At 39.0% G+C, this 24930-nt stretch overlaps 1 protein-coding gene across 1 annotated transcript; it reads left to right on the forward strand.

The window, feature by feature from the left end:
• Positions 1-12715: 12715 nt before the first annotated feature.
• On the forward strand, positions 12716-16562 carry pax1a (paired box 1a). Its single transcript, XM_043263717.1, has 5 exons — positions 12716-13005; positions 13329-13958; positions 14733-14866; positions 15121-15331; positions 16075-16562. The coding sequence occupies exons 1-5, from the start codon at positions 13002-13004 to the stop codon at positions 16164-16166; spliced, it is 1071 nt and encodes a 356-aa protein (XP_043119652.1). The 5' UTR covers positions 12716-13001; the 3' UTR covers positions 16167-16562.
• Positions 16563-24930: the final 8368 nt, after the last annotated feature.

Here is a 24930-nt window from a genome sequence, read left to right on the forward strand (position 1 = left end):
ATTCATGCATACAGGCATTAATTTGGTGCTCGTTTGATGATAGGCTTATTTATAATGTGCCTTTCTATTACCCAAAGTGCAATGTTTTTATTAATTATTGTGCTTATTAATAACTTATTTCTAAGTGGAATCGAAACAACTCATTTAACATTGAACCCAAATTTGCTATCTTTGTTGCTATCTGAGGTTGACAAATCTGTATGTTCATATATATATATATATATATATATATATATATATATATATATATATATATATATATATATATATATATATATATATATATATAAATACGTAAATTACTCTTTTCAAGACAACTAGTGAAATATATGTCTTAAAGGTTCCTCAGATTTTTTAATTTATTTTACTTTACTACAAAAGTAAATTCTCCTACATTCCAAGTGAATGCAAAAGTACTGGTTAGATGTTTGGTTGCTACGGTGATGGACATCTGACATCCATCGCTCAATTGAAGTCGAAACTTGTCCCAAACATTCCACTATTATTGTATCTGTATTTATTATTTATTCACCCGTACAGGCTCATGTTTCCAGCAGTGGGTTTAAGGTGTTTATGTAAACACAACTGAGATTGAGAACCGTTGTACATCGACTAGGGTTTATGATAAAAACCTTTCCTATCTCCTAGTCTCTTACTAGAAAGCTTCAGCAATGAGCTAAAGCTATTAACTCTAAAAAACAGCAGCTTAATAATATAATAATAACATTGTTAGGTACATCATATTGCTTTTTTTCGGCACAGTGTTTAACAAATGACATTGGTATTTTTTAAGAGCAGATATTAGTCATCGTTACATATCTGATTTTTTTAATTATATAATATATCATGCAAAAAAGTATCAGTAAAGAAAGACTAACAATTAAAAAAAAAAAGTAAAATTACTTTAAATGTTCAAAAATAATTAAGAACTATTTTCAATGTTATTTTTAGGTCAGTGTAAAACATCGAAATGATTTGGTTTAAAAAAAAAAAAATTACTTAAGTTTGAAAGTGTATATTTTTTTGCTAGGGGGGACTTTTGTGAATGTTGAGGCATACTTCATCTAACGCCGTGTCTCCTTTATAACCTGATTGCTATCATGTCATCGCTCATACGGTCTTATCTAGATTCTCACTTGAGAACATGATATGACTGGAGAAAGGGGAACAATTAGTTTTTTTCCAGCCAGCGTGCAAATATTGAGCCCTTATATGCTTCTTAACCGCTTTCCGTCACTTCTAGGCACACATAACGCTGGAAGAACATTTACAGATAATACACACAAAAGGAAGATGCAGCTGGAGATTTAAAACGTCAAAATAATTTATTTTTGCGTTCATTGTGAGGTACAAAGAAAACCGATGAGGTGAATCATTAATCATCTCAGTTATATCACGAGATGAATAACGATGAACTGCGTTTACGCTGGGCCTCAAAAATGGCACCTTGATAAACAAGTTGGACAAGGTCTGTTACTAAACAAGCACGTACAGGATTGTCAGCCATTAAAGATTCATACTAGAGGACTATATGCATAATAAATATCCTCTATAACTCATATGAAGTCTATATGCCTGACCTGACATGACTAACCAGCTAAATCTATGACCATTTAAGGTCAACCAGTTCACTTGAAATATTAAACAATGCATTTCGTTAATATATTTCATATCGTCAAATTAATCATAACATTTTTGCATTTACATTTATTTATCTAGCCTTTGCATGTATATGCAGTGCCTTGCAAAAGTATTCATACCCCTTCATTTTTGTCACATTTTATTATATTGCTGTTTCCTTTAAGGCTGACTCTATATTGAGTCCCTCATTCCTTCTCCATCGGTTGCTCAGTTTGGTCAGGAGGCTAGATCTAGGAAGAGTCCTGGTCGTTTCAAACCTCTTCCAATAAGGCTAACAGAGACAACATGCTTCTGTAAACCTTCAGTGAAGCCGAATTTTATTTCGAACTCTTCCACAGATGTGTGGCTTGGCTCGAGCCTGTTTTTCAGTTCTTTAGGTAGTTTCTTTTGACCGCAATGCATGTTTTTTTAATGATATGCATTTTCAGCTGTTATACATTTTATGAAGGCATGTGTGCCTTTCCAAATCATACCCATTCATTTGAATTTGCAACAGGTTCACTTCACCCTGATTGCAGTAACATCTACAAGCAACATGAATGCTCCTGAGCTAAATTTCAACTGTCCGAGATAAGGGTATGAAGGGTCTTATTAATTCTTAAATCTAACTTCAAGGTGGATTTGTGTATGTTCATAGATAATGAAATACTTTCTCTTAGTGGTAGTACTGTACAGTAGGCCATTCATAAAGTAAGCTGATTTCCCCAAAAGATGTAAACACTGTGAAGGGCTCTGTGAAACTTTCATCATTGCTCTGTTTATTTGGGGTGGCCTGACATCAACTCAATAAATCATGGCGTTTGGGACTTCCTGTTTGACTGACCAATGGTGTAAAAGTGTTTAGGAAAATCTGTTTTGTACACAGTACTTGTCTTTTGCACGGCGTGTTTGCCCATGGCGACAAAAATACACACTTCACCTTCGAGTAAGTTCATAAAGACAGTGGTTTCTTCTGAAGAATCACAGTTGATGAACAAATTTTACTTTTATGTACATACGAACAATGATCAACACACATACGGCCCAAAAGTTCTTGCTTGACACTCAAGTACCAGTAAAATTCTGAAAAAGTCTTTAGGAACTTTTTTAAAACCCCAGTCCTGGAAAGCCACAGTCCTGCAGACTTCGGCTTCAACCGTGATAAAACTTCACCTGTCTGTAGGATTCTAGTGACCCTTCGGACATTGATTAGCTTGTTCAGGTGCGTTTGATTAGGGATGAAAAAGGCTCTCCGGGACTTGTACCACTTCCGTAGAATAACCATTTTTGGTTCCAGGAAGCAGTAGTTTTGTTAAAACACTGTAGTTGCAAAGTTACTTACTGTTAGTAAAATGTCTAAAGTGGACTATCGAAATAAAGAGTCACCGAACCTTCTTTCGTCACAAAGTACCTTCACTGAAACAGAAAGGTCCTTACGGAACAGTTTAGACAAAAAAAGTTCTTCCATGAATGGACTTTTATTGGAGGGACAAAAGGTTTTTTTGAAATACCCTCATTTGTTTCAAGGATGAGCAAATTATTGAATTATGACATTAACTTGTGGTTGAACTGTCCCTTTAAATGAGGTGGGCTGCTCACAGTATTTTAATGATGTTGTCTGGTTTTTGCATTACATTCGATAATGCCATGATCAAGTTCGGTATTTGAGCCAAAAACCAATGCAGATTTGGCTTGCATAAGCTTCCCCAAGAAATTAATGAGTGAACATAACTTAAGAAACGTAACCAAATTGGCGGGGGTGTTTCTTTCAAACCCTGTTTGCAGGGTCTTGATACGTTTGAGGGCACACAGCTGAGTAACTGGAGCCTGCTGTAAACGCACTCCTGGCCTTTACCTGCAGACACCCATATCACCAGCAGTGTGCTGTCGTCTTCCATCAAGGCTCACCTTACACCTCTCATTGACGAGAAAGGATGATGTATGGTCTATATGAGCTTTTGGATGCTACCGGATTTTAAATTCTATCCTTTTTCAATAAAACAAGATAACTGTAGAGTGGGAGAAGTAGATGCTGGCCCAGTCTTGAGTGCATGGGATTCATGCATTAAATTAATTGTTTTTACCTCAGAACATAATCAATCTATGTGTGCGAAAATGTGTGCACACATGAGAGGGGGTACTGTACCAAAAGATCGGGTTCACACTGACAAGCCCAGGCTGGCTTCTGAGTCTTTCTGTCTTCACTCAAAAGAAACGTGTTTTGCTACCTTCAGCTTTTCACCCCGTGAAGAATGGCTGCATGTCATCTGCCTTGAAAATAGTGGAAATCCCCTCGTGCAGTTAATTTTTTTTATCATGTATCTTTTCAACAAGATCTTCGAATTCAAAAGTGAATATTTAAAAGCCAACGCGTTGGAAAGCAGCGGGTTTCGCTTCTGTGGGACGTCCATCTTGTCACGTACATCTTTTAAAACCGCCAGTTGCTCTTTTATGTCCCAGGGCATAAAAATACTGCAAACAAAAGAAGAGAAGTTGTTAGTATGTGCTGTCATTAAAAATGCATATGGAATGAGATCTCCCTGATTAAAAAAGGAATAAAGCATGGCGGTTGCTTTAAGCTGGTTATAACCTGGTTATAAACTTCTGACCAGTTTAAACCAGCTGCCATACTTCAAAATGTCCCTAACCTTGATCCTTAGAAACAGTCCATCCGAGCAAGCGATTCTATACAATTCTATGATATTTAACACACACACACACACACACACACAGGTAAACAACCATTGGGATACAGTTAAACCGCTTTCATTCAAACGAGATTTATATTTAAAACGCCGAAGCTTAACGCAAAACAGAGGCTGCACAAAATGTATATTTTTATTGGCAATTTGAGTATAGGATTTTTCCAAAAACCGATATTACATTTATTCAGCATTTTCCTCCACAAGAGTGAAGTTTGACGAATCCATGTGTGACTGCACAAACAAGCCGCCATTATGCGAACATGGAGCTTAACATATGCAGCTTTCAACAAATCGTCCGGATGACAGACGACTAGCGGCACAGGTTTGTGGGTATTTCAGGAAGTCAGTAGCTCTTTTATGTGAAACGTGGAAGCGAGACCCATGCCGAACACCCAAAACAAACCCATGGCTCGGGCCGGCTGGCACCCACACAAGGGCAGAAATAAGGGATGGTATTTATATATGTCTGGCAGAAGCCTGAGAATGGTGAGGGGGAATTTCTGCACACACAATGTGTCAAAATCAGGCCAATTTTTAGCTCCTTGTACCCAATAAATGTCTAACGGTTAGTTATTTAGGCAAGACAATCATTCCGATATTTGATGGCAATCAGAGTTGGGCAAGTGGCTTCCAATTTGTAATATATTACTGGTTACTGTTTTTAAAATGATTAGTTACGTTACAATATTACCGTTTCTGAATTGTAATCCGTTACACTACTTTTGTGTTACTTTCAATAAATAACTACAGATGTATGACTAGCCAATCTAAATACCTAAAATGTTCACTGCAGCTCATTATAAATCTAGTATAAGACCAACATGGTATGATATGACCGTGTAGGTATTCAACACAGGTATATCTACAGTATAATGTAATGCAATGCAATAAAGCTAGAACTGACTATAATTCAACCCTTAAAGGCGCACAACGCACACAACCTTTATTTTCTCCTTTTTCAAGATTAAGTGACTATTTAAGATAATAGTTATTATTGTGTGAATTAAGAAAAAGCACTGAACGGACATTACAGAAAAAGTAGCTTTAGAAAGAAATGTTTTAATTTTGCATACACAAACTCTCAAATTTCACAATATATTTGTAAGGGTAAAAAAGAAAAAGTAAACGTAAATAAAAAACTAACAGCGGCAGCAGGTGGTGGCAAATATCTGTCATGACAAATTATTCAGTCATTCATGGATTCGTACAGATTGATTCCTTCAGAAACGAAGCAGAATGGCTCACTGAATCACTGATTCGTATATAAAAACAGATTCATTAATGAAATCACATCTGAGACGTACAACAGTTCTCCTGGGATTTATTTATCGAGCGTATTCTTCAACCCTGTTCGGGAGCTGAAAAAATGACATTACAAATCCAGTCTGTCCTAGAAATGCGTCTTAATATAAGTAAATTGAGAACGTTATTTAAATGTTTTGCTGTAACACGCATTACCGAGCTTGTATCGAGTATAATATTACCAACATTCCATTGGTAATGCGTTATATTATTGCGTTACGGTAAAAACTAATATATCACCGTAATTGTGTTGCTTTTGTAATACGATACTCCCAAAACTGATGGCGATTGGCCAAATATAAACAAAATCTTCAGTTAAGCTTTTCACGTGAGCGGATTATTTTTTGCTGATTTGTACTGAGACACTCTGAGAGATATTGGGATGTCCGTTGCGATTAACGTTAGAACCTTAAAAACAATGTGGTGCCGTTTAACAGCCGTAGACGTTTGAAACCAAGCCGATGTCCACATGTGAACTCGACACAGTAGGCTGTTTATAAGACAGGAACTGAAGGACAACTGATGAGTGGTTTAAAATGTTCCACCGCTGAGCTACTACAGTAATTCTCTCACACACAGAGAACGGGAGATCTGAGCTTGTTCATCTGTGACATCAATGCTCACTTTTTCTTTCAAATTCCAGTGTCAAAGCCACGTTATATGTAATTTTATGTACTGGACACACTGGCAGATATCCAGTGTGGCCTTCGGATGAAGACACGAGGTTCTCATAAGCTCATTAATCTTGAAAGGAAAAGCTGTCAAGACCATACACTACCCCCATGCCTGACATAAAAAAGGCATATTTGTGGCCTTGATTTTGGTTTGGTGGAAAAAAAAAGATATCACGCAGCCTGTCTATACAGTAGATCTCGAGATTTTTACATTGTTGGATGGATTATCTGTAACGGACGAAAACAAGACATCTGGATAAAAGCTTTATGCAGCTAGAATGAATGAATGTAGCGTGTTGGTTGTCCATGGAGGGTCCGAAAGCTCTCAGATTTCATAAAAAAAATCTTAATATGTGTTCTGAAGATGCTACAAGTTCCTACAAGTTTGGAATGACGTAAGAGGTGAGTAATTAAAGACAGATTTTTCTTTTTTGGGGTAACTATCCCTTTAAGAATAACATTTACGCCAAGTCTAATAACAGTTAAATAGTGCTGGACAAGTATTGGAACTGATTTTTAGTTTTATGCTAGCTGATGACTTGCTTAGTTGGGGACACTTCATTTCTAGCGATTATCGTCAATTTGATTACACGGACCAACTCATTTTTAAATCATTGTTTGGAGGTGGAACTACTTAAAGTAACAGCAGTTCCTGTTTACTCTGCAAACTAATTATATCATTCTTTTCATGTTCTGTTCTCATATTCCTGCATGGATACCAAGAAACCTGATCGAGTTTCATGTACAGCTACGTAATTTGCTCACTGAATCTATCTTCCTAATCAACCAATATGGCTGAAAAACTGGTAAGTGGAAGAGGTTAGGGGGATCAGGGACGTAACACGTAACACACGATTGTAACACTTCCGATTTTTCAAATTAGGAATGAGTAGCAAATCACCTCATTCACTTTACACGTTCTTAATTTAGTTCTTATTTCACTTGCGAGGAAGCAGAGCCCTATGGCTGACACAGCAGATTTTAGAGAAAAACTAATTTTGAGCAAAATACGTAGCTTTTAATACTTTTATACTAATTTAGGTTTGTTATGGCATTCCCTGCTTCGTGGATAACTCGTTAAAGTTAAATAAATTTTACTGTGTCATAGGTTTTTAGTGCTTTTAGCTGTAAAGTGAGCTACAAGAGTCTGAGTTAAATGTAACCGCAAGACCAAAGGTTATCCGTTACATTTGTAACGTCAATGAAGTTATTATTACTTATATGTTTTCTTTGATTTTTAGTATGCCTATGTCTTGCAAAAGAAAGACAAACCGAGGGATGTCTCTAAAAGTGTTCAAAGTGTTCAAGTTTTATTATGACCAATATCTGACATTTACGAACATGCTTAAATAACGGATGTGCAACAAAAGTACTTCGGCTTCAGGAAACAATCAGGATCAGTTCATTTCTCTTCTGGTTAAGCAGGGTCATGTCTTCGTATGCCAGAATCAAAATTAAGCGAAATAGTCTTAAAAGCAATAATTTGTCCTATTAATCAGTTTTTATTCCAGTACCTTTGTGACTTATTATAGTTTACAGTATTTAACTTTCGGCCCTCTGGCGGTTAATAAATGCAATTGCATGTGTTTTAGGGAAGACATTTTTTGGTTGGCTCTGCTCGGATGCACGCGGTTTGTCGTCTGAGCACCTATGTACATGTAAATCTATAAAAGTTAGTTGCATGCTTTAGTGTTCAGCACGGCCAATCGGTAACGTTGATGTTTTCAATCAGGGCTATCCAAACTCGGTTCTGGAGGGCCGATGTCCTGCAGAGGTTGGCTATAACTGAAGCAGCTAATCAAAGTCTTACTGGGCATACTAGAAACTTCCTTGCAGGTGTGTTGAGGCAGATTGAAACTAAACTCTGTAGGACACCGGCCTTCTAGGACCGACTTCGGACAGCCCTGTTTCCAATTGTTGGTAGGCATTTGACGTAATTGCTGATAAGACCAATCAAACGGCTGCAGGATATTCTGGTCAAACAAAGAATTGTAGTAGACTAAGTATCACACTTCTATCTATAACTAACTTTGCAACTCATGTCAACTACCAGTCATAGACAATATGTAGACTGCCTGCTTAATATCTACTAGTCTACTAGTTTTGATGGTCCCCAAAAGGCTGCTGACTACAAGTAGCATCGCAGGTAGCCTACATGTCAACTTATTGTACTTAGTGCGGCTCTGTGATCAGTATTTAATGCTGCTTCTTCTGAAAGCTCTGCGAGTTTGAATCCAAAGTGCATTTGAAAAGCCAGCAATCGTCACACACCTTTCCGAACATAGTAAAATTCCCCCAAAAAAGACAACATTGGATAACATGTTTTAGGTACTCTGAATTCACTTCATAACGTCAGTTATGTTTTATAAAAAAGATTCTATACGCAGAATATTCTAACACAGAATAAGGCACCCAATTGTTTTTCTGTTAAGTATTCTACGCAGTGATAAATGCAATGCATTCTAAATATACTTTATTACAAATGAAAACTACTCTACAAGAAGAACTCAGGAAGAGAAGAAGAAGAAGCCAGGCGTTTTCTTTACGCGGATATTTGAAGTTTCACCGCTAGAGCGCCCTCTGGCTTTCGGATGGTGCAGTATCTACTATTAAAATGTAATTTTAATCAATCGTAAGGGTAGATGCGTATTATATGCACGCGGAAAACTGCGTATCATTAGCACGTTTTCGTTTTTGGCGTACTATTTATACGCATTTTCATGAGACCGGGCATTTCATAACGCTACAAAAACTCAAACTTAAGCGGGGGATCACCAGTAATAATAATAATAATATTTTCTCTTTATAAACTAACTTTTCCATCGCAAAGGCCTTTCTCGGCCAGATGTCGTCTGTACAGTCATCTTTGTATAGTCTGTGAGTGTTCTTAATTACTTTGAAACTGAATAATGACAATGATAAAAATTCTGCATCTAACGCTCTTTTTGTTCGCGCCACTTTCCTGCACACACACACACACACACACACACACACCACTCCCAAGCCCAAACCATCCCTTCTACCTATTTTACTTGTCCAATTCACACCAAATCCAATTTACAACCCAAAGCAAGGTGAACAAAGCATGCATTTGTAGCGTTGCTTTTGGAATTATTTTAAAAATGCACACATTATCTAAAAAGTCAGACATTCGCAAAATGATCGTTCATCCATGCGTTCGACACTGCCTCACCCACCGAAGCAATCAGTCGCCCTCTTTCCACATGAGAAACATTTTTGCAAAGGTCATAAACAATTAACCAGGCTTTAGGCTGGCACTCGCATCGCTGAACTCGGGGTGGAGCCTTCAAACCATAAAACCAGCTGCCTCTGCTCTCCACAGTCTCTCGGTTCACGATTTCAATAAACTCTTAATGGAAACCTTTTGTCTTTTATCGACGAGGTCATGAATGGATGCTAGATTTATTTATTTTTTTTGCTTTGATCAAAACCGAAAAGAAATACGGATCGACGGCGCGTCAACGAATAAGATAACTTAAGGAAGCGTAAGACATTTTGTTTTATGCTGTATAAAGTGTTTTTTATTGTTCCCGAGCTGTCTGTTTTGAAAGCGCGTGTGATTTTAAAAGCTCTGTGGATCTTACGGTATGAATTGCGGATTATATGCCGTACACTTAGGCTTTGTGTTCTTCACCCCATGTTGATTCTCATCTGTTGACGGCACGCGGGCCGGGCCTGGGCTAATAATTTCCATACATAGCAGTGAGATCACAAAACTCACAAACACTAAATCAAAACCTGAGCCGCAACGGGTCTTTAATAAAAGCGTCCGTACAGGGATGAAAGAAAATCGAGTCCATATAAAATCAGAATGTATTTCGTGTGCATCCGTGATTTAAACCTTCAAATACCAGCTTCATATTTATTGTTGCAAAAGCATTTTTCACGACTGGGAATTAATCATTCATAATTTAGACTATAGACATTTAACTGAACGTTTGCAAACCAATAATATATATATATATATATATATATATATATATATATATATATATATATATATATATATATATATATACACACACACACACACACACACACACATATATATATATATATATATATATATATATATATATATATATATATATATATATATATATATATATATATATGGTATAAAGTAACGTACAGAATGAATCAGTGTTATTTAATATTTCCCCCAAGCTGTGTTAACAATGTATTATTACAACAAAATTATTATTATTATTATAAGATGAAGAATTAGAGCTGTCACAGCGATAATTCGACTTTTGACATATTTTTATACTACATGCACGATGTCAAAGACCTGCTATATATACAGTGCGTTTAAATGTCTTTACCAATCCCTAAATAAGTTTTATTTTCGGTCTGTTCAGATAATGGGAGAGATCTTAAAGCATCGCTCTTTATCTGTTGAGCTGGAAGAGTGAAAAGGACCGTGGCAGGATGATAGCAGATAGTTAGTTTATGTAATTTATTTTGACTGTGCACAAACAGATATTGGGTTTGAAAAGCAGTGGAACGCCTTCATTTAGTCGTTTCTGGTTATTTTTATAACGCGGCGTAAAGAACGAAAGTACCTGTCACAGGTATCGGCTGTGTTTTAAACAAGCCTTTGGATACAACCAACAAACCACGAAGACCTGACAAGCGCTGGCTGCTCCATTTTATTTCTAAAGGAGCGTGTGAAGATGGACATGCGCAGGTGTCGGAGTTCAAAAATTAAAAACGACACGATCCACCGAATAAGACAATAACGCCACAAAGATGCTTTTCTCGCCCCGTCTTTCATATTTTATTTGCTCGCATTAATTAAGACCTATATATAAATGAATATTGAACATAAATAGCATTTCAATGCGACATGTTATACTCGTAAAAGAGACTTTAAAACATCGCGGCGGCCTTTTCGGCTATTTTTAATGAAGTACGAACGGTGATAGAATTCAAGATATGAATTGTTTTTCACAAACGACGAAAGCCTCGCTGCAAAGAAGAATGCCAAAAAAATATGAATTATAAACGTTCACTTTTATTATGTTGAATTGCTATTATTCTCTGTAAGCGTAAAAGATCGACCCTATAGGCTACCGTTGTAATATATGCCATTATAAGTCACGAAGAAAGAAAGAAAGAAAGAAAGGTAAACATTTCTGAATGCGATCTGAATTATTTAAACGTTTTAGTTTTTATTATCTCTCCCTCTCTCAGGTAACCGAGTCTTAAACGGAGCTTTTTGTAAATAGCCTTCTTCTAATATCACAATAGCCTTTCACATCAGTAAAACTCTTCAAAGATTCACGAATTAAAACGAGCTGGAATTACCGATCGCCACTTATCTTTTTTTCTTTTCCACCGCCTTTCCCTTTAAATGAAGCCGGTGAACGCGCATACCTGAAAATCCCGCGCGAGACGCCGGTGAAGCGAGCTCGCCGTCTGCGTGTTTCGCGAATGTTCTCGTAAAGCGAATTTCGTTAGCCGTTTCCTCCCCTTGAACCTCGTTTCGTGTCCACGAAAACCAGACTGCAGAGTGCGATTGCCTCATTTATCCAGAAGAGGGAGACTTTTGGCTCTCTGGTCTCGACGTGCCTCGATACGTTAACGGGTTTCGACCGCGACTTAAACCTGTGGGGGTTTTTCGACGGGGTTTGTTTTCGAAGCGCGACGCTCGCCTCGACCGGTTACAGCGCGCAGGCCGTGTGCTACCCGCGTCCGTTACCGACAGCGCTGTTTCGCGCCGCTCTCCGCGCGCGCTCTCGCCACGACTGAAGACGTTGCCTCAGACGTCGCGCGATGACCTCGAAAGACGTCCCGCGTGTGCTGAAGTCACGGAGGCTTGGGTTCCGCGCGCACGTACCGACAAGCGACGCCGCTTCTTGTTCCGCTGGGTCGTCTGTAAACTTTAACAAGTGACATTTTGTGAGCTAATAAACTATTCCTCCTTCACTTCCACAGGAAACTCCGCGAGCATGCTGTGACAGTGCTGGCCTTTGGAATTCGGTCGATGCCCATATATTTTACATAGTATTTGTGCGACTTGCGTTGGTTCTTATTTGGAACACGTGTGCCGATAAATAAAAGTTTATCTTGCTTGCTTATTTATGCGTTTAATTGCTATTTATGCCGTAGACGCCAGAAGCAGAATCGGTGTAACACGCACAGCTAAACCGTCCAGCTTTCAATTGGTCTGCAAAGGGGCACCTTATTCGTTTTAGCATATAAACAAAATGCACATAACATAAGCCTCATTCTCATAACACGCACTTTCCAGAACCTAGATGCCCAAACAACTCCACCCCCACCCCCAAGACCACCCCTTTCCATATTTCATACCGCTTAAAAAAAATGCTAAGCTTTGCCTTTCTAATCGGAACGCATATATTTGAAAGGTTAAGCTGGGCATGTTGGATGCGCGCACACGCGCAGCCTACCAGAGGAAACCCTGGACCAATGAAATCAACCCAGCGCTCTCCGCGTAACCAGTTAGATTGACGTGTAGGACGCGTCAAATTAACTCCGGCGAACTTCACCCCGCGGGATCAGACAAATCCCTCTTTAACGGGAGAGGATCGCTCGCATCCCACTCCGCCGAGTTTGGCATGTAGAAGCTTTGCAGCGGGAGTACACAAAAAGTTTTCCGATCTCCGTTCATCCGCCGAGGGGAGACTTTTAAAGGCACGCGTCGCAAGAGCAAATGGGTGAGATCTCGTTCGCGTCCGCGCGCGCTTATTTTGCAAGAGAGATGTTTTATTTAGACCAGAAATAACCGCAACTCTGCACCCCCCCCGCTTAAAACCTGGATTGTTTGCTTTGGTTGTGAGCGGGCTATTTTAATAATTCAAATAAAGCCGCCGTGCGGTCCCTGTCTTATTAGGCCGACGACGTTCATTATTTCTGCTGACAGCGTTAAAAATGTTGGAGAATACGATGGAAGCATCTCGCTGAAGCCATGCGCATGCACATGTATTTTAAGACGTTCGCAGCCCTCGGCGTAGGTTTTAATGTCTTTCGTTTCTTGCAGAGCAAACCTACGGGGAGGTGAACCAGCTGGGGGGAGTTTTCGTCAACGGACGTCCTTTGCCCAACGCAATAAGATTACGAATCGTGGAGTTAGCCCAGCTCGGCATCAGACCCTGCGACATAAGCAGACAGCTTCGGGTCTCCCACGGCTGCGTGAGCAAAATCCTGGCGAGATACAACGAAACCGGGTCCATTTTGCCCGGCGCGATCGGTGGCAGCAAACCGCGGGTGACGACGCCGAACGTGGTGAAAAACATACGGGAGTACAAGCAAGGAGACCCGGGGATTTTTGCGTGGGAGATCCGGGACCGTCTTCTCGCGGACGGAGTATGTGACAAGTACAACGTTCCCTCGGTCAGCTCCATCAGCAGGATATTAAGGAACAAAATCGGGAACCTCTCCCAGCCTAACCAGTACGAAAACGGCAAACAGGCACCTCCGCAGTCCGGCATCTCTTACAACCACATATACCCGTATTCGTACCCTAACGCGATGTCTCCTACCGGGACCAAAATGAGCAACCCTCCCGGTGTCCCTGTCACGGGCGGACATGTGAGCATTTCCCGCGGTTGGCCTTCGGCGCACACGGTCAGCAACATACTGGGTATTCGGGCTTTCATGGATCCTTCAGGTGAGATTCGATGCGCGGCGATGGGTTTTGACGAGGAATGGTCGCGCGTGTAGGCCTCGGCCTCGCTGCTGCTCGCGCGAAACACGCTGGAGAGGCCGACGCCGGTCGCTAAACGTGTAGCCTATTGCGAATGTTGGAACTGTGTGAAGCTGGATAGATTGCGAAAGTAAAAATTGCACGTGAAATTTAGATAAACAGCAAAAGACGTAGGCTACGTCCGAGTAGGCCTCGGTACTGTAACCTGCAATTGTTGTCTTACGTAGCTGTTTCTAACCGATAAAACGATTCTGAAAATGTGTTATGTATTAATGTCGGCTGAATTGTGTAAAATAATATTTTTGTGCATATAATATTTTAGTCTAAATTATATTGTTTTAGATTAGACAATTATATATATATATATATATATATATATATATATATATATATATATATATATATATATATATATATCGTAAATTATAACGAATAAATGAGCACATTAATATACCCAACATGCAGAATAGTAACATTATAATGTGCGTAGTTATAATAAAACGAGGATATGTACCACGCATCGTCACTTGGAGAAACCGATGCTAATATATTTATTCCAAACCAGTTTAAAGAAACATGCACGCGTTATTTTCGTTTGAAATGATATCGTTTAACACAAAAGGGTCGGTTCATTTCGTAAGTAATGCTTCATTCCGCTCGGAATCGTTTTGATTTAGTCCGTTGCGAGGTAAGGCCAAAAAAAAGACAGTTAAATGCAATTCAATTATTTTTTTCTAGCTATTGCTAGCGCTGAAGGATACGCACCAAAAATGGAGGACTGGGGTGCCGTGAATAGAGCGACGTTTCCCTCTGCTCACGGAGTCAATGGGATAGACAAATCGGCTATCGATGCGGACATAAAATACCCTCAGGTACCGTGGCAAATATTTCATTGTTACTGATAGAAAATTCATAACTCGTGTGGGTGACTTTGGGTGTCACGGTACTGTGTAAGTACTGTGTAATAAAAATGAAGTACCTAAAAATATAATCGTTTTATAGAGCTGCTTAAAAATTCTGTTGCACGCCTGTTTATATGCGATATAGCAACAAAACGGAAATACGAAGTGTTACCTTATATTACTGATATACATATATGTGCTTGCTTTTCCTCCTGTTTCTTCAGCCTTCGTCGACTCTGTCTAGTTACGTCCCAGCCTGCGCGTACTCTCCCTCCAACCAGTACGGAGTGTACGGCGGCCCGGCAGGCAGTTACGTGAGCCCTGGGCATCACTGGCAAGCGCAGGGCAGCAGCCTGTCTCACCCCGGCGGAGGCGCAGCAATGCACCCGAGCGACATCCATTCTTCTATGGCGTTCAAACACGCGGCGCGAGACGGTACGCGCGGTCACTCTTTGATATCGGTCACACCTCGACCGCCGTCCATTATCACGGGCTTCGAGTAGAATCGCTCGATTTCACGAGCACACCGACTCTAAAGTTCCCGTTTCGACTCATTTTGAGATATTTACAGATTTCCAAAACGCCGATAATCCGATATTATCGTCCGCTCCACAATCGCCACAAACGGTTATCTCCGGTGTTTTCGACCGAACCAATTAGGCGTGCGCGTGCCATTTCTTGAGATTGAATGAGGTCATGCAGGACGAAGCGAGCGCGCTATTAAAACAAAGCCTGCGGAAAAAGGTGCTTTTGCAGCGATTGCATAGTAGAACCAGTTTGGAAACAAATTTGGAAAAAAAAAATCATTTTCGACTATAATTAAACGTTTCCGCGTTTGAAAGGTCCCGTGGACGTTTAATGCCTTTTTGAAAGCAGTAAGATCGCATTGTTGCAGCCCATTGATAGGCCTACGCGAAACGCATTCGCACGATTAATATGCATTTCTATGATTATTACGAGCCGATGCGTTTCGTAAATTCAAAATAAACACACGCCGCCTCATTGAATAAAGTCGGTATTTGACTATAAATACTGCATTTTAGAGGACATTTATCAGCGGCCTATTTTTGTATTCGATCCCATAAGATCTGCATTAGACGGAGCTGTCCGCGATTGCGCACGAGGAGAATTACGACTTGTTTTCTCTCTAAACGCGCTCTCCCGTTTGTCCCCCGCAGGAGACAGAAAACCACCGAGTCCCCTGAGCAAGCAGCAGCACGAAGCCCTGAGCAACATACACGGACTCAGCCTCTCTACCTCGTCCTCGTAACCGCGCAGATTTAGAAAGCAAACCGTAAGTTGCACACCTTTCGGCGGCGTCGCGCTTTCCCGAGCGGAGAATGCCGGATGAATGTATCTTTACTGTAACTGTAACCGTGCGTTGTCCGGCGCTTTGCTCTTTTTAACCGTAATGCTGGGTTGTCTGCGCTATTTATGACAGAGCAAAAATGAGATTGGTCCTACAGCTGAGTCACGCATCGGTACAATTTTTTTTTTAATTTTTATGCATTGCATAGACGTGTATAACAAATAAACCCCATGTGAACAAAGTAATAAACTGTTAATGTAAATACGAAGAAAGCTTTAGTTATATATTTTTATAAATTCATGTGTAAATATGCTAAATAAAGGTATTGCATAAAAAAACAACAACAAAAAAAATCGATATCGTTGTCTTGATTTTTCTGTGCTCGTGCTGCCTGGTGTTTTCGGCAAATTTGCGTCTGCGCAAAAAAGTGCTGTGACATCTGAATTATTGCTGGGTTTTCGGCAAGAGAGTGTTTCGCGCAAAATGCCCTGCAAGGAGAGATAAGAGCGTTCTGCTGTTTTCTCATGCGCGCTACTGAGCGTAATGGTGCTTGTCCGCATTTGGCGCCTCCAGTGATGCTATCTGTGTTGATGCTGGATCCCTGCCACACGGTGCAAAACCTATCACTATATATATATATATATATATATATATATATATATATATATATATATATATATATATATATGAGGAATATTTCAATATCCGTGTATAGAAGTTGCATTTGTGATGCAAAAATGCATTAGTGATGACATGGTTGATGTTTGTTTGCATGCTTGTGGAAGATGTTGGCTTGGCATGCAGATCAGGCCTATGTGCATAACCAAAAACAGCCATGCATTACGCTCGACGTTGTTATTATTATGGCATACCACGTCGTTTAATTTAATTGAAACAATTGTAAAACCGTTCTGATGGCTACAAGAGGGACGTTTTCTCTTTGTTTTTTGCATTTCTCAAAGCTGTCACGAGTCAAAGCAGGTATAACTGCAATCACCTTTCCCGAAAGCTTTTCTTGGAAAATCGTGGCATATTTATTTACGAATTCTTTCTAACAATTCTAGAATTTAAGGCGCGTGGTAGGCCTCCGTTTACTATTAACGGGGAAATTGCAGCAAAATGCGGTTAATACACGTATAAAAAAGCCTAAATATTACGGATTTAATACAATAATGATTCATAGCTTGCGTATAGTTTTTGTAAAAATATATAATAATGCTAAATAAATTAGAAACAAATAGATAAAACAGTTTAAAACGAATGCGTTAGAAAAATCGAATTAAATAAGATCCTAACTGGTTAAAGCGTAGACGAAAATTAATTGAAATAAATTTAACGAATTAACTGCTGAGAAAATAACTTTATACATTCCCGGGGGGAGATAAATAAATATTTTAAACGAACAGTTACAGGCCACAATGTTACATCGACAAAAACAAAAACTCATTTCAGTAGTGTGAAAATGAAAAGAAAAGAACAGAACAGTCTTTAATTGAGGTTTGGTATACGACAGATATTATGCCAAAATGAATTGTGAGCTTAACATTATCGCATTGCCTTTATAGGAATAAACGAACGATATCCGCATCAAGAAAATAAAAGATTATTTAACATTTTATCGATGGATACCGATGCTAATATTAACACAGCAACAACCACTAAAAATGGGATAAATAAATCCATAGCATATTTACATGCATACAGGAAAGACTGAATGATCGATCTGAAATGTCAAAAGCTTCATTTACCGTCTAATTAAGGATTAACGCGTGCAATGAAAATATGAATAGAAGTGATGTTTTATGGCGCAGGACCGTTGGTCTTTGTGGAACATGCGCTCACGCAAGCTTGTAAAATGTGGTTTTTCTAGTTCTAGCGCTGTTGTTGTTAGTGGAAAACCGAATAAAAGCCGCAAATGTGTCGCTGACGGATGCTTTTCGGTCCACTGGATTTTCGTAAAACGTGATGTTTTTCGCAGCGAAGAGAACAGCTGAAATGTTAGTCCGAATCAGGTTCTGCAGAGGAGACGGAAAGAAACATTTCTGACACTCTATGAAAGCGTGCACTGTACTTTCCCGCCCTATTAGGCGTATAAATATTTCAGTGACACCATAAGACTGGTAGTGAGAAACATAACTAGATGGTAACAGTAAGAAACGCTTCTTTCCCAGGTCAGGTTTTTTTTTCAGTGTTAAAAAAAACTAAAACATTTATTATATTCTTTGGTTATTGTGAAAAATGTTTTATTATATTATTGCTCGTCAAAAAACAGAGAAAAAAAGAGAATCGAAAAAAAGAAAAATCGAATCGATTCTTCTTTTTGAACGTGAACGATCCTGTTTTAAAAACTAAAAGTTAAAACTAATTTTTTCCTTTTATGAATTAATGTATTGTAGGGTTAACATGACTCTATCCCAAAATTAGCATACTCAATGTATATATATATATATATATATATATATATATATATATATATATATATATATATATATATATATATATATATATTATTATTATTATTTATTTATTGTTAATTATTATTTATTTATTTTTAATTATTATTACTTATTTATTTGTGTGTGTGTGTGAGTTATTAGTACATACTGTATATTATAATTAGTGAGGATAAAAAAATCCATTATTAATATGGTAAATTATAAGACCTATATCTAGTAGTGCTATAAATGTAATATTTCTGCCAATGTCCAGTGATGTCTGTTAAGACAAAACCATTTAGCAGCACTTGATTGAGATCTAATTTACTTCCTCGCTTTAAATTAGTTTTACTTCCTTAAACGTATGTTCCCACGCTGACCAGCTTTATCCTGCTGTAACTGTAACATACCTTTTATCATTTTAAAAGGGCAAATTAAAGGCTCGGGTCAACAGCCGCACAGATTTTGGGCTAACAATTGAGAAGATGCTGCTATAAACTTCAAAAGTCATGTCTGTTTGTTATAGCACTGGTTCTTTAAAAAAAAAAATAGTGTTAAGTGTCTGCTTGCACTTTAGAGATTTCATTAAAGAACAACAAAAAAATGTAATAAACTAAACAAACACACAACGTCAAGTGCAAAACGAATCCTTAACTAACAACAAAAAAACAATCCTTTAAATGAAATACCATCAAATGTGAAGTGGATTTCAGGAAGTGAAATGTTCATTTTCTTTACCTTCAAAAACTGTACGTGTAGCAGAAAACAATGAACTCTCCCAGAAGCCATTGCTTTCAAAATGATCCGCGGGATATCTGTTGATTATAATGATCAGGTTGAAAATCAGGCCTACGTCTGATAGTCGTGCGTTGAGGATCTCTAAAGGAACATTTTCATAAAACATTATCATATTTGTTCAACCTGATTCTTGATTGTGGATTAAGTTAGTGAAGGTCAGTTAAAGCTTGGTTGAGATTCATGCACTGCTTCTTGTTGTTTTTGGGTTTTTTTGCTTCTATAAGCGTCCAGCGTCAAGCCCAGCTAAAGGTTCTCCTTGTCTGCGAGAACTTGAGGAGTTCAATCCATACGTTTCTCAACGTGTTTTGATGCCAATACCTAAAAATCCCGAATATGAACTGTACGTCTCTAATGCAAAGAATGCTGTTCTCCTACAGGCGACCTTGGAGCAACAAGCTTAAACAGATGCTCGGTAGTGAAACGAATCTCATCTGTTAAGCCGAACAATAGTAAGAGGTGTGCTTTGACCAGGTCGGATCGGTTCTGAGAGCGAGTGGTTTGTCATTGTCTCTGTAGGCCTGGCTTTGTAGAAACGAGAGCTCATCAACAGCCGCCATGTTCATGTCTGTTCGACTTCAATTCCAGGCTTAGTTAATGTCATGCAGCTTCTGAAGCGTCTCAAACGGGATCTAAATAAGTCGTATCCCAATGCTGCTTGTTAGCCTTTGATATAACGCTCACCACATCAACCGGTCGCTTTGAAAGCCGGGACGAGCAGATGGGGGTGACATTCATCTTCTCTAATTAAAACATAACATGTTTGCGTCCTGTCTGACTTCCCCCTTCCACGATTCTTGGACGAATAGTTCGCTTGAGAGACAAAGGCTGTGCAAAAACATGATCATAGCACCTAAATACTTGATGAACGATCAACGATTACAGTGAGGTTTCACCCAAAATGCACCTTCTGTCATGATTCATTCACCCTCAAGTTGTTCCAAACAGCATAAAATTTTTTTTTTTTTGGGGGGGTTACTGACTTCCACAATGTGAAAAAAATACGGCGGAAGTCGCCGTTTTCGGCTACTCGCTTTTTTTCATAAACGTCTTCTTTTTTTTGTTCAGCAGACAAAAAGTAATGCTTTGGAAGAACTTGAGGGTTAGTAGATGATGACAGAACGCGCATTTCTTGGTGAGCTCTTTCTGTAACGGCGGTTATGTAAATACCTTAGCTACAAACCGTCATGTTTCACGCATGGAGATGAGACGGAGATCTCTGGAAAAATGCTTTTGCGTCCGCGGCTTCTGATGCAACTACTCTACACGTGCGGTGAACGGATCGCCGGGAATGGAAGAAGACGAGTACGATCCCCCCTAATTTTCAGGGACTAGAGAATTAATCATCTGCTAAGATGCCCATCTGCGATTTATTTAAAGAACCGAAATATGTTACGCGCGCTTCCCGCCATCTCATGCATTTCTGCAATTACCGTCAAGCTGTGTGGCAGCGGACTTCACTGTCTCCGAAACTAATTTTTGGCACCAGTTCTTATGAGGTGAAAATAAGATGATGACTTTCCTCAGATAAAAAAAAATATTTTTTGTGGTTAGCCACTGTTCTGTGTCGGTCTTGCGTCTGGTTTATTCAAACGTGAACATCATGAGGAGACTTTAATGGGCAAAAACAGGAATAAAAATGTTTTCATTTTACCCCAGCTTTTTTTTTTTATATTTTATTTTTTGACGTGTTATGCAAACGCGAATGCATCTAAATTGTGGTAATGAAGCAGGACGATGGATTTGTGGAAATGCAGCTTTTATCATTCGGCCAGAATATGAAAGTGTGGCTCATAAAAGAAAAAAAAAAAAAAATTTAAAAAAAAAAAAAAAAAAAAAATAAATATATATATATATATATATATATATATATATATATATATATATATATATATATATATATATACTTATTTATTTATTTATTTATATATATATATATATATATATAAATATAATGGAAAGGTTCCTCATGGAACCAATAAAGAACCATTTTTTTCTTTTAGTGCTAGCCTTGTCACGAGTTCAGTAAACTCAGTTTTACTCAAAAGCGTGACTTCGACAATAAATGTACAGCAGAGGCACTCAACATTCACAAATGCATGAACTGAATTCGGAGGTAAATGTTTTTTAACTGGAGCGTCTGGTTATGTGAGAGATGGTGAGACAACGGCGCGTAACTCAGAGCTAGCGACGACAGATAAAGTAGGTAAGCTAGCAAGAGATTAATGCGTGATGTAAATACAAGACGAGTGAATTTTTTTTTTTTTTTTTTTTCGCTGTGCTTAGCGGGTCGGCAGCGTCTGACTGAAGTGAGGCATGCGGAAAAGTTTCCAACGGGACCCGACAGGCAGCCACAATGAGGCTCGGAATGAGCGCTGCCACCATCCTGTCTGAAACAGACAACAACAAAAGATGGGACGCATTAATCATATCTGACAGCGTGCCACTCCTAGAAACTTTTACCTGATTTCCTCAGACGGCTTCATCGTTACTTTTCTGTCACGCGTGTCTCGATTAGCTACAAGCTCCGAGGCAAGGAGAGAAAAGTCGCCGTGAAAGGATTGTGCTTTTTACGCTTTGATCTCTCTGCGAAAAAAAAATTCTGTGAATGATTTTGTACAGGCAATAAAGTTACATCACGCCATAACCGTGGCTCATGCTTTTCATTTTTAGCGCACTCAGCTCAAATCAGTTTTTGTGGTTGCCTGACAAAACCGAGCCTATGGGTCATAATATGGCAACAAAAGTTACGAGAAATGATGCAAAAAGGGCAGAAACAGAAGTATTAAATATAATGTTTTTTTTAAAAATGTAATAAACTCTCTTAAACATGCAGAATTACTTTCTGTCAGATCTGATCCAGCAAACTGACGTCCTAGCCATTAATGAATCATTCATATGAGTCAAATACTCGGTCAAGATGAGTTTAACAAGCAGACTGCATTGAAATGTTCAAATAAGGTACTGCATCTTTACAAATTTATCAAAACATCATGCATAAGTTATTAATCGCCATTTCAACACTCAAAATGTCAGTTTGTTCAAATTAATGCCACCGGTTGTGTGCATTTGAGTTTTTGTGAACATTTGGTGTTTACTGTCACATGTCCAGAGCCATCTCATGCTATCATATTTGATACGGATCATTTCAAAAGTTTATATGATTGATTTTTTAATCAGAGTATGGCGCTGTCTACGCCGAGACCATGGGTTCGGTTTCTAGGGAGAGCAAGAATTGAACCGATAAAGTGTAAATGCAGCGGAATCAGTTGCATAAATTCACCATTATAACAAAATTTTCCCTCGTTTTATGATTTTCAGTTTTATAACGGCTCTTACCGAGCAACTGATCTAAAATGAATTTCACTGTAGTTACCATCTACTACATACTTTCTCTAACTTCATGTATTTTTTTTGCATTAGCCTGCCCATGCAGACACATCTGCTCATTTAGCTGTTCAAAAAAGCGTTTAAATGAGCAACATCGAGTGTGATTTCATATCACGATCTTCCCTCTCACCCCGAATGAATTTTATGGCACCGTTGCGGTTTTAATGCATGGCGTCGCTCGCTTGCAATAGACATGGTGTTTTACACAGAAGAGTGCATGCGGTAGTCCTCTGAACAGCCCCTAGCAGTTCCACACAGATGCTTCCTCGGGTCTTTGAAGAGCGTGGAGCGTGGCCAGCCGTGGAGAAGCGGTCATGTCCTCTTATTAGTGCAGCTACTCCATCTCAACATTTCCAGCTTGCAGACTGACCGATTCAGTCCGACGTTACCAGGCAGGCAATTAAGTTCAAGAGAGCAAAGATGCTCGTGAGAGGTTTAGTAAAACATTCTTCAGCCGTATTTGAAATAATAGCGAGCAATACATATTAGTCGGCGCATGTCAGGTCACGTCCATTACAACTTTTGATGTTGAGAGTGTAGTTAGAATATATAAATATAGCTGGTGGTTGATATTTAACAATTACATACCAGACCCTCAACACTACTATTAAAAACGACACTAAAAAGGTGTTTTTTAAGAATACGCCACTTCAAATATCAATTTACTTTCATTTAATTTAAGGTGTTCCTTCTGATAGAAAATGCAAAATGCAAAGAAAGTTACCTTTATATTTCTATATCAGTTGTTCGATTTCGGTTGTTCCCTAATTAACCGCGCAACAGATTCTCAGCAGAGCATTGACTGTGTCATTATAAGCATTTTCTTCAAAGTAGGCTGTTTGCCGAGTTTCAGTTGCTTCTTGTCAGTAACGGGGAGCGCAACATGATCCAAGAGCAAATAACTTTATTTGAGCGGAGTCGCATCGCTGCAAAGGCCAGACCGTGCCTTTGTACTAACAATCTACCGATCGCTCTGAGCAAACAGAAAACATCCTTTCTGCAGAAGTGCGGGTCTCCTCTGGACTTTGGAGGACCTGAGATGTTTGTTGGGTGGATCGAGCTTTCTTGAATGTCATGAAGGCACGTTTTCGTGGAGCGAGGCTCTACTGAATGCGCTGAGAATAACGAGCAAACATAAATATATTTTGGATTCTAGTGGTCAGTTACGCTTCTCTTTCTAAAGCATAATCATCTGCGATACGTTCTGGTCTCTGGTTGCTTATCCCGAAAATGTTCGGTATTGATTGTGACCGCCGAAAGAGTTCACCTCGAACCTTCAGCTTTGTGTTCAGCCGCCAGTCACTCGTTATCTGGGTCTCCTCATTCTTTTGTAGGTGGGAACAAAAGCTTCGTGTCGGGAGATTTGAGGAAGTGCTTTTAGCCTCATCTTGCAGTCTGTGACTCGGGTATCTGCTTTGGTCTTGAAGGGCAATTTCCTGAAGAGGAGTTTGGGATCCTCTGAGCAAATTCTAAACCTGCCGTTCAGCCTACTTTGCACCTTTTTGTCACCCCTGAAATGCAAAGCAAACAAACACAGTTGAGCGAGCCCTGTTAGTTAGTCTATGGTGTCAACAGGCGGCTAGTCCACAGTGGGTCCGCGCAGCGGCATTTGATTCATGTGTGCAAAGAGAAACACACTATTATTACTTTTTATTGGCCGCTTTCAATAGTTTGTGTTTTTGGAATACACAGTTCTCCATAAATGTTGTGCCGAAAAGCGCATTTGTTTATGCAACAAAATGTCTGATATCATGCGTAGCAAGTTACTGGTGGCAGGGCGCTTTAGAGTCGACTAACTTGAAGAAACTTTGCAAGTACAAGTATTGGTAGATTGCCTGCTAACACTTAATAATGATGATTTCCCAACAGGTCATAATTAATTTTTCATGTACGCGTCAACTTAATCTACTACTAACCCCAACCCTAACTCTATCCTATCAGTATACTACATGACTATTGAAATAAAGTGTCATCAGTAAGTATCACGCATTATAAACGTATTATGCAATGCATAACGTCATAAACAATGCAGTATATTATTTGTAGATTCCTTGATTTGTAGATAATTGATTCTATCCTTATCTAAATCAAGTATTGTAATGCGT

This window comes from Puntigrus tetrazona, chromosome 17, assembly GCF_018831695.1.
Source record: "Puntigrus tetrazona isolate hp1 chromosome 17, ASM1883169v1, whole genome shotgun sequence".
NCBI lineage: Eukaryota > Metazoa > Chordata > Actinopteri > Cypriniformes > Cyprinidae > Puntigrus > Puntigrus tetrazona.

Bases quoted from the DNA above. Each gene is read 5' to 3' on its own strand.
- pax1a (XM_043263717.1), top strand. The intron at 13,959-14,732 runs GTGAGATTCGAT...ATTTTTTTCTAG, and splicing joins GGCTTTCATGGATCCTTCAG to CTATTGCTAGCGCTGAAGGA. The intron at 15,332-16,074 runs GTACGCGCGGTC...TGTCCCCCGCAG, and splicing joins CAAACACGCGGCGCGAGACG to GAGACAGAAAACCACCGAGT.